This window comes from Gambusia affinis, linkage group LG12 (genome assembly GCF_019740435.1).
Source record: "Gambusia affinis linkage group LG12, SWU_Gaff_1.0, whole genome shotgun sequence".
Lineage (NCBI taxonomy): Eukaryota > Metazoa > Chordata > Actinopteri > Cyprinodontiformes > Poeciliidae > Gambusia > Gambusia affinis.
The window spans coordinates 2,057,774-2,069,090 of record NC_057879.1 but is presented as its reverse complement, the minus strand read 5'-3'; the positions used below and the strand labels follow the sequence as shown (position 1 = coordinate 2,069,090).

The window sequence follows — 11,317 nt, the reverse complement described above, 5'->3', positions numbered from 1 at the left end:
TGGGCTGTCCCTGTGTAGACCTTATCAGCTCAGTCCTCAGATAAATTACTTCATAAGGTTTTTTTTTACTTATGTAACTGTAATGTGACTTTCTGACTAAGGCAACAAGAATCGTCTTTAGTTTTGTTATATACTTTTGCTTTGCATATGACTTGGAGCAGGCAGTCCATAATGTGGTTGTTTTTTGTTTATTGTTCTTGCTAGAATAAACAGAGAAACCATCCATTTCCAAAGACAAACTATAACAGGTCAAATTCTTCCCTTAAAACAAGCATAACTCAAAAACGATCCGGTTACACTAACGCAGGGAGAGAGTAAGAACTTCATTTCAGGGGCATGTCTTGGGGTCTCTGGAAACTCCAACTTCATAGTTGGAGCTTCCTCTAGATCAGGGGTGTCAAACTCCAGTCCTCAAGGGCCGGTGTCCTCCAACTTTTAGATGTGCCTCTGCTGCACCACACCTGAATAGAATAATTAGGTCATTTAAAATACACTGGAGAACTGATCTACACAAGGAGGAGGTGATTAAGCCATTTCATTCCAGTGTTTTGTACCTGTGGCACATCTAAAAACTGCAGGACAGCGGCCCTTGAGGACTGGAGTTTGACACCTGTGCTATAGATGTAATCATTTAGAGGAAAAAGGGGGAGGGGCTTACCATCATGAGTTAGGTTGGTGAGTCAAGAGCTTGCAGATAAAAAAAAGGCTTTTAATGAAGAGATGACAAATGGAAACTTACAACACAGAATGCTGAGGAACTGGAAGTCACAGAGAATAACAAAGAAGCCAGTGCAGAAGAATGTTAACAAGAAAGCTTACATGCACTGAGGGAGAGGAGAGAGAGGCGTAGGAAACAGAGGGACTAATCAGAGGTAAGTAGAGGCAGCAGGGGAAGAGAGCAGGCGGAACCAAATTTGGAGATGTGAAACAACTGGGGAGGGAAGTATATTGGTAAACTAAGGAAAGGAGAAAAAGCAAAGATGAGACACAGGGAACCACAGATGAAGCAAAAATCCTAAAGCTAACATAAACTGCAAACACTAATCTAAAGACACAAGATAGCATAAACAAAGAGTAAAAGTGCAGTGACAGCGCCTCAAGTGGCAGGACTTCATCCTGTATCCAGTGATTTACTGGTTCAAACCCTCGCTCCATCTGTCTCAGTTGTAGTTCATAAGGTTTATGAGGCGGGTGAAGTGTCTTGCTCATGACACTTCACCTGCCTCGTCTGGCGCTGGTGGTGCCAGAAGCATGGCACCCTCGCCTCTGTCAGTCTCCCAGGGCAGCTGTGGCTACTGTCCTGTAGCTCACCACCATCAGTGTCTGAAAAAAATGGTTATGTGCTATAAAGAACTGGAACCAGTTGTTACTGTTTATTACTGGATTAGATAACATGGACCAAACTTTGTTTTCAAAAGTGCATCAGTGAGTCTTAGTGACCTATGAACTTCTTTTGTCTGGATCCAACCACTGCAGACTGAGAATAACTCCACCTCTCACCAGGCTTCAATACAGATCATGTTGCTTCACTTTCAATTCTTAAGCTTAAAAAGTATCAAAAAAATAAAAATAAATAATTTATCAGGCAGATTATTTTCGCTATTTTACCCAATCTATAAAATAGTGATAAAGTTCCTGAAATAAATGAGGCTTTCAGTAATAGTCTAAATGAAACACATTATATGGATTCATTCCACAAAACATTGATGTTTTCAAGTCTTTATTTCTGTTAATTACGATGATTGCCACTTACAAGTAATGAAAAAAAGTTATATTTAAAATTAGAATATTACATCAGACCAATAAAAAAACATTTAATACAGAAATATGGGCTTAATGAGAAGTTGATGGTAAATAGATCTCATCTGAAGAAATGTAATGAATATTTCTTCATTACGTTTCAGCGGGCTCAATGCCAAGAAGTATCTGGTTTTCAGCTTAACTGTGGTACTCTATGTTAGTCCATTTGATTTGGTGGCAGGTTTAAAGACTGATACTTTGCTTAGGAAAATATACAAATCTTCCAGAATGGAAAGAAGCTGACCCAGCCTACAAATAAAACAAAGCAACAACAACAAAGACAACATTGGAAACATACAAATCTGTTGAAAATGAAATAATGTAAATATATTTAAAAAAACTGTTTACATTGATGTACCTCAGCTCTTAGTATCTCCTAGGCCACATGAACTGGAGATCTGAAGGTGTTCATAAGGGGAAAGATCATGTTGTTTGGAGTGAAAAGCCTTTTGCATAACATATCTAGTGTACACAACAAAAAGACGGCAAACAACATATTAAATGACAACATTTGGTAGTCCCAGTCATGTCTGATGATTGGCTCCGGTCTCCTGGTCATAAAGTAGGATTCTGTTTTTAATGTGCCGTAATTTAGCTTTTAGGTAGTCACAGCGTTCCTTCTTCTCCAGAAAAGCAGGATCCTGTAAAAACACATGCATCACATTTTGCTGTTTATTCTGTAAAATGTACCCGTTCTCTCATTTCTCATTCCACTCCACCAATACTGTCTGATTTATTCTGTCAATGAATTCAAATTAAACTTCATATAATTTGACATCTGTGAAGAGTTTGTTTTTTTTACGGGAGTTCTCATTTTACAGGAGTATTGGGGAATCGTACATTCTCATCCATACAAGCTGAGCATCACAAGAGTTAAATCTGTTTTTTAGTGGAATCAATAAAGATAAGCAAGTTCATATTTTGAAATGTTTTGATGCAGTCTCTTCCACTTACGTTTTTTTTATCTTGATATGTTTTTAAAATATTTTGAATCCTCTGTTGATCCTGTTAAGAATATAGAAATAGATTAGCTTGACAATCCAAATCGGACACCTGGTTTAAATAGGCCTAAACATGATTTACCCTGAAAATCATTAAGCATAGGATGGAAACCATCAGTCTTACCTCTAAGCTCTTCCCTTTTCTGGGAAGTTGATTCACCATAGTATCCAGCTCTCTGAACTTATTGAGGGTTGTAATGATGTTTCTGTGAAGGTCCTTGTACTCCAGGTACTGGTCATTGAAAACGGCCTTGTACTTTTCACGTTCCTCTTCAGATCTGATCTCTGGATACTTACTGCAAAGAAACAAGACGGAACATGATGAGTGCAAATTCATTCTGCCTTTATGATGTAAATGTGATTGCTGTCAATTGTTCAGCTCTGAACTTACATTATGTAATCTGCGATAACATGTACTTTGGGTGAATGATTGGACACAGCAACTCTGTTTGGGCTGATACTTGATTTACGGACATTAGGGGGCAGTTCAGGTTGGCAGTTACTGTCTTTATTCAAAGGTTTATCAGGCTCATCCTTAAACGATATCTGCTTCGTTCTTTGTGTGTTTAGGGAAATGGACTGGTTAAACTCACCCTGCGGCAAAAAGAAAAACAGGAAAAAACTGTTCATTATCCTGAAACACAAACCAGCAAATTAAATGATCTAATATAAATTGCAATACAAATAATTTCCACAATAGCACAAAATTAACAAAAGAAACCTGTTGGAAGATGGAAATAGCTAAGGAGAAAGATGTAAATTCCAAGATTTGCTCTTATTTGACACATTTAGTGTCTCATAGTGCTACAGTTGATGGAAACAGTTTGTATTTTTAGCCACTAAGTTAAATGGTAACTTTAACTTAGTTAGGTGTGTCCCTTACTGAGGAATTTTACATTTTTTTAAGTTCTATGTGTTTACTGGTATATTTATTCACCTTTTCAGTCTTATTGGAACCTATATGTATTTGGTTGGCAAGTTTAGTGCTTTTACCTCCATTTGTCAAAGCAGGGGAATTTAGTGCCACACCTTCAAGCTAAATATTAATTGTTGTGATGTTGAATTTTTGTTTTGTTTTTATTATAACTTGCTGTAAAATTAATTGCCCATAAATAAAGATCTATCTATCTATCTATCTATCTATCTATCTATCTATCTATCTATCTATCTATCTATCTATCTATCTATCTATCTATCTATCTATCTATCTATCTATCTATCTATCTATCTATCTATCTATCTATCTATCTATCTATCTATCTATCTATCTATCTATCTATCTATCTATCTATCTATCTATCTATCTATCTATCTATCTATCTATCTATCTATCTATCTATCTATCTATCTATCTATCTATCTATCTATCTATCTATCTATCTATCTATCTATCTATCTATCTATCTATCTATCTATCTATCTATCTATCTATCTATCTATCTATCTATCTATCTATCTATCTATCTATCTATCTATCTATCTATCTATCTATCTATCTATCTATCTAATCATTGATGTTCATGAACTGCATATTATTTGTCATAAAAACTCTATTTCTAGTAATCATGAACAGATGATAATTTTTTGTGGGAAAGTGATGCAAGTAGTCCTCCATCCATCCCGTACCTACATGCAAGTAAGGCTGCCAAGAATCAGCTTCTGCAGGTTTACCTTTTGGTCAGCGTTGTGCCTGACCTTCCGAACAGCCTCATGCCTCCACATCTTCAGACAAACCAGGAAGCTTCCCAAGTACAAGATCATATTGATAAAGATGAATGCCGTTCCCGCCATCTGGCCTCCGTCAACTCGACACAGATTGGCCATGATGGGGTTAACCCCGATCGTCATGTGGCACAGCCCCCCTCGATTCAAGTCATTGATGTATACGATCCCTGCGGCCATGTAAAGCAGGAACAGGGCCAGGTTGATGAAGGCCTCTGTCAGGGGCCACCAGGAGGAGTCCAGGAGGATGGTTCGATAATACATGGTCATTCCTGTCACTAGCAAACTCAGAGTAATCATCCAGGAGATTCCAGCTACAGATAAAACGAAGGCAGTCATAGGCCCTGTGTAGCTGTAGCCAGACAGTCCAAGCCCATTGTTGTTTATTCCACTGTAGAGCCCATAGGTGTTGAACCACTCACTGTCCTTTTGTATGTAGGCAACAGCGCATGCAGACACCATGCCGCCAAACAGGAGCTGGAGCCCAGCCAACAGCCTGAGCAAACCAGGCCATGATTTCAAATAGGAGTACTTCTGCTGATAGACCTCCACCTTGGCGGCGTAGTACTCTGCAGGGTGGATGCTGGTCAGCAGAGACTCTTCCTGTAGGCTCTGACAGAAACACTCTGGGGTGGTTGGTCTGATCAAAGACTTCTTTGAATCTTTGGTGGAGTTCCCTGACGACTCATCCCAGTTCCTGCGCTCCAGAGAGGGACTTACCGGGGGGCTCACCCTGGTCCCGTTGGGAAGAATCTGGATTCCAGTTCTGGTGGTTTCAGAATCACTCTCTCCTGCACGCTTATTTATGATCCCACCCAACGATTTAGGAATGATGGATCTAAGTTTGGCCTTCATGCTCTTTTTGTTGTTTTCAGCATCAAATGGAGAGCTGGATGTGCGGCTCATGGAAATGCTGTCTTCATCACTGTCGTCCGTCACATGGTTAGGCGGAGGTGTGTGAGTGACCCACATAGGCACTGCTGGACTGGTGGGGGTCTTGTTGTGAGAAGAAGACCCATCTTCACCTCCATGTTTTTGTCTGCTGAATTTTGTGCTCCAGTTTCTCATGCTGTGGAAACATTTAAAAGCTTTATGAGGCAAGAATAGAAAACATATGAGGGTTATTAATATGTGCTTCTAAAATTAGCACCACTTCCATTGTCTGCTGGTTTAATATTGTTTTTCACTTAAAGGGGAGGTATTGTGTTTTCCAGCCACTTAGTAGCACTATCAGGTAACTATGGTAACTTCAGTTGTTATAAAAATGCTGTAAATATCAAATAAAACTTAGAGGAAACTTGACATTGTAATTTAATGCCTTGAAATTGAGCCTCTGTCGCTTTAAGAAACACTCTGTCTTCAGGAAGTCAACACAACTTTGCTTGTCCTCTGAGCAGTAGCTCTTCTATAAAGAGCTCAGCAGTACCATAGTTGCTAATTGCTCCTGGCTAGTCTGAAGGAGCTGAGTGAGGGCATCATTGGGGGGACTGCTCTGTGAGGCAGAAGCTCTGAGGAGGATTTTCATCTTTGAAGGCGTTGCTAGGTACATCCAGGTGTTTTGCATAGCTGCATGGTTGCCATGGAGATTAAAGAATTTCTCAAACATGCATGAAAGAATCAAGGAAACACTGCAGGTATATAATGGAATAACATTATAACATGATGTAAAGGTCAAACATTTTTATTTTGCATCATACTGCCCCTTTAACTGAACTTGAGGCTCTGAAAAATGTTCCAGTAATCATTCCCTTTGAACTGTTTTCCATTTTGTGCACAGAGTCTGAAGTCACATGTTGACATCTTATTCAGGTGTTGGAGCAACAAGCTACCTACTTGGGAGCGGCTACGTATGAGGCGTTTTGGGAAAATTATAGTTGGTGATTTTACAGAAAAGCTACAGATTTAACAAGTTGGACACAACTGTTTATGAACTGTGTGATGCGCTGAGCGCTCTAGTGAAGACATCTGCACATTGTTAGAAAAAACAAAAACAAATCATCATCCTCCTATTGCTTCCTGTCGTCTTCTTCGTCACTGGCTGTTGATCACATGATTCAAGAGGCAAAATGTTTTGATGCAGCCAGGAAATCGTCTCATCGTAGCTCAAAAACTTTTTAATCAAAAAACAAGATTGTTTTTTTAATTGTTGTGTTTCTATTGAGGAAATTTATGTTCATAATTTCAAATTGTACGATTTTGTGATTAAAACGTAGCTATAGTTACAGTTATAGACTTTGGTGTCTTTCGGTTGTGTATCTTGAACTTTTCATCATGTTACAGTGTAACAATAAAAAGTCAGTACGACTGCTTTTCCTGTTTCAGCAGCAGGAGTAAGTACCAATCGTTGCTGCCGAACGTTGAAAAATGTCAATGGCATTAGTCTGTATTGCTTGGCTCAAAACCGTTCAGAATTACTTTAAATCCACTCCTACAGACAAAAAAAAAAAAAAGAAAAAAAAAGAAACAAACAAACATTTCAAATGCGTCCTCTTCTCTGCTACTATGTGACAAATCAGAGAAGGAGCCTAGCGGGCCTCCAGTGTAGCCTAGACTAGTCATGACTCACAGCAACACAGCAAAAACATTTAAAAGAGAAATCCTTACCTTCTCTGTTTGGCTGCAGCTCTGTGGCCATACAGAGGGTTAAGTAGCTGCTGTCAGAGGAACTGGATAGTTGATAAAAGCAGTAAAATGGCAGCGGTGTCCACCAGGCCCAGTCTCTCAGTTGACTCACTACAGGTTTCAAACAAGGCAACGAGCCAGAGTGCGTGGGGAGCTGTGAGGGGAGTAAATGCTTAATCATTAAGCCCTGACTGCGGCTGTGCAGCTGCCGACTGGCACTATGTGGTTAATCTGTGGGAGAGGAAGACAGGTAGCAGCAGGGAAGGAAACTGGTGTTCCCTGGAGGAAAATATGCATTAATGCCTTCCATACTTCCTGGAAATCACATTGATGCTGATTTTATGATTAGAAAAAGAGGATAAAACTAATTGTCTACCTGCTTCATGGCCTACTGGGTACATATGAAAGCCCAGGAGGTTTATTAGTATTAAAAGTATCACTTTGAATTATCAGCTTCTGCAGAAAATTAGTCTTTTCCCTGGAGACAATAGTTTATACAATCTGCATATTATCAGTCACATCCCATCTAAAATACTGCTTTATCATTCTTTTATTTATGAATAATTCATCCCCATCTCAGCTGTCATATTGTGCTGCACAGAGAGCTGGTTGTGTGCCACTAGAGGGCAGCAAACCTCTGCGTGTTACAGCTTCTCTTCCCCCATCACGCGCTCACTGTCTCTTTCCAATTTGCTGTGCTTCTTTCCCGTGTTTACGGTTTCATAGTTTTTAATCCGTCGCCCTTTGGCCGTGCATGGTTACATAAGATGACAAATAAATGCAGCAAAGAGAGTTTATTGAGTATTTGGGGTTTTTAATTTGGTTTAGTGTTTTGAAAGAGCAAACAGCAGCAGTTGAAGGTAAAGAAACTTCTCACCCCCCCCCCCCCCACCCCGGTTAAGTTACATATCTTCACTTCAACATTGTGTCTCACCCTTGAACACGTGACTGACCCAGAGACTCTTACTGCATGTGTATCTGCTCTGTGCCAGCGATCCTTCCAAAAACAGCATGGGTTTTCATCAAGCTTGAGGCAAGGACATCTGCAGTCCACTCCTCACTGCCCCTCTGGAAAACACACATTCAGAACGACTACAGTACGCTTTGTCGATATAATGCAACCAAGACATATAATAAAACTCACTCTCTCTCAAGTGAGTCCTACCAGTAGCCTTGGCCCTGGGCTCGCTCACCCCATGTGCTCTTCTGCCAGCAGAGGCATCTGTCCTGCAAGTACTAGGAACTCTGTATTATAGCGTAAGATTCATAGTTCACATAAAGCTTTAGAAAAACATTGAGAGTCCACTGCACCGAACCACACTGAAAACTTCATGGTTATTCCACCAAATATTGATTTCTGAATTCTTCCTTAAAACATTAGTCTTGTTGTTTCTAAATGAATATGAAATAAATAAATTTAGGGTGCTCAGGGTTAGGCTATAGAAATTAATGTAATATAAATGGAAAACAATGCAATGTCCTTGTGAAGAAAGGAAGAAGTAATGTGTGTGCATGGGTGTGTGTGTGTGGAGGGTTGGGGGTTGTATTTGTGTGCAGGTGGGTGAATAAGAATTTGCCCTGTTAACTTGTGACATACTTCATAAAAATCTGCAGTCATTTCTGACATTTAAGAGCAGCTTGCTAACTGGTACTGACTGTGAAAGGTCACTGTCTCCTGTCCCTTTACAGCTCGTCTTAGTCCCGTTCTGTGCTTGTGGCGGATCGTCAAGCACTGGCATATGGAGCTCTGCTGAGCGATGGAAGCTGTCAGTGCAAACATCCATGGCTGTTTATGTGGCTAAAGTTAGTCAGGTTTTTGAATCCGATCCTGCATAAAGTGTAAGATGGGATCATAGATCTTAACTTTCTGGCCTTGGCTGAAATGATTCTGTCATGTGAACGACAACCTGACAAGAATTATAGGACTCTACCTGTACAGGACACCTACGCACATCCTGACTCTGGGTTGCCGTGGAATGTGATTGAAGAGAAGAATCTGCAACCCGGATGTTTAGATGGGCCGACGCTCTGCTGCCTTTACAGGTAAATGAAGCAGGGAACTGTGGCAGCTTTCAACAAACTGGAACATTTGTATCGGTTTATTCTGCCTCAGATCTCTCAGAGCAAGGGAAGGGTAACAGACCAAATTGTAAATATTTTTCATTCACAAACACAGAAAGAATTCAAAAATGTTGGGTGCTTAAAGAAATTATAGTGAAAAGACCTTTGGTGGAATGAAAAGTTCTTCCACGTCTGCTGCTCCCTCTTTGGTCATGCAGACAGAGAAGTGTGGCCTGTGATAAATTTAATAAATTAATAAAAACTTCCCTCCTGCCTGCCACAAGCTGTTCCCAAAGGATCTTTTCACAGTGAGATTAACCTCAGCTTCCTCACACACTGGCTCCTTCCCGTGTTGTTCTTTAGCATTCAGGCTGCTGCTTTCCTTTGTGTTTTTTTCACTGAGTGTTTAGATGTTTGAAGCTACCATCCAGAGTTTTCTTTATTTTCTATCAAATAAATGCAGTTCATTGTAGACATAGTGTGGCACTGAGGGAACATGTTCTGTTCTGTTTTGCTGTAGTTAACTTATTCAAGATTAAATTTATCCTCCCAAACTGGGCTTCCACACAGGATTTGTCTGTGGCATAAGGCAGCTGACTTGAATTCTTCTAAAGACATCCATTTGTGTTTTTCTGGTTCTTTTGTTAATTGCTTATATGTTTCAAATGTATTCATTTATTTATTTTTTTGCATTGTGAGCTGATGCAGGAGAACATTACATCTATATAGAGCTAAAACAATTAATTGGAGAAACTGATTTGTAAAATGATTGTAATTTAGTAATTGATTAATTGTTACATGCATTTGCTGACAAAAAAAACATTATCAAAGCAGTAATTAAGCCAAAATTGTACAAATCTTAAATGTTGCAATTAATTTTTTTTTAAATAACCCTTTATCTTGCTGCACAGTGGCGCAGTTGGTAGAGCTGTTGCCTTGCAGCAAGAAGGTCCTGGGTTCGATTCCCGGCCGGGGATCTTTCTGCATGGAGTTTGCATGTTCTCCCTGTGTATGCGTGGGTTTTCTCCGGGTTCTCCGGCTTCCTCCCACAGTCCAAAAACATGACTGTCAGGTTAATTGGTTTCTCTAAATTTTCATTTATTGTGTGAATGGTTGTTTGTCTTGTATGTTTTTGTGTTGCCCTGCGACAGACTGGCGACCTGTCCAGGGTGAACCCCGCCTCTCGCCCGGGACGCAGCTGGAGATAGGCACCAGCAACCCTCCCGACCCCATTTAGGGAAGAAGGGTGTAAAGAAAATGGATGGATGGATGGAACTCTTTATCTTTAAATCTGTTCCACCCAAAACTCCCAGACTATCATAGTTTTGGTTCAAAGTGGTGATTTGAACCACTTTTACACTGGTTCAAATCCAGTGTAAAAGTCTTCTGTGAAGTTTCTTTTGGTATCCAGTTATTAATTGGTTAATCCTAAAATTGGTCAACATTTCAACTGTATTGATGTTAAGTCAAGCATAAGCTTTTCAAATGTTGATACAAATATTTCTTTGCTGCAGATGCATCGTTTGCTACAAATAATTACGCGTTCACTAAAGGAATGTTGTTGCATTTCAGGCAATAAAATGTTCAACTGAACTGAATTCTTTGCATCTTTCAGTCTATTTTTAATATTGAACAATAGAGGCTTAAGTGGTTAAATGAAACATCTGCAGATAAAAAAAAAAAAATCCAATTAATCAATAAATTGTCAGAATAATCATGAGTTGTATGTATCTTTGTCGCCAGGGAAACTGGCAAAAACAAACCATGAAAAGTCTCTGTGAAGGCAGACTGCAACAGTGAGATTTCACTATTGCAGAGCATCATGCAGAGATGTTATGAGTTCCGACGACATACAATCCAACTGCATTAGACATCATTTAATTTTTTAAAATGATAAATGAAAATCAAGCATTTACTTGTAATGCGAGTCGTAAATATGGACAGAAGCCAATCTGATAGGAGATTTTAAGCAGGAATATCAACAGATTTGTAGCAGCTCATTGTCCCTGGGATCAGACTCTGAACCAAACACATGAGAGTGAACCTCCTGCAGCCTGAATGCAGACTGAATGATCCTGAATTTATAACTAAATCCCTCAATTCTTTCTCTC

The 11,317-nt window shown here is 39.6% G+C and overlaps 1 protein-coding gene across 1 annotated transcript; it reads right to left on the bottom strand.

The window, feature by feature from the left end:
* Positions 1 to 1,703: 1,703 nt before the first annotated feature.
* ocel1 (occludin/ELL domain containing 1) lies at positions 1,704 to 7,321 on the bottom strand. The gene is made up of 6 exons (XM_044132987.1): positions 7,128 to 7,321; positions 4,473 to 5,592; positions 3,193 to 3,395; positions 2,926 to 3,097; positions 2,755 to 2,805; positions 1,704 to 2,441 (listed from the first exon to the last, which is right to left on the bottom strand). Exons 2-6 carry the CDS (start codon positions 5,589 to 5,591, stop codon positions 2,325 to 2,327), a joined length of 1,662 nt encoding a protein of 553 aa, XP_043988922.1. The 5' UTR covers position 5,592; positions 7,128 to 7,321; the 3' UTR covers positions 1,704 to 2,324.
* Between the last annotated feature and the right edge of the window lie 3,996 nt (positions 7,322 to 11,317).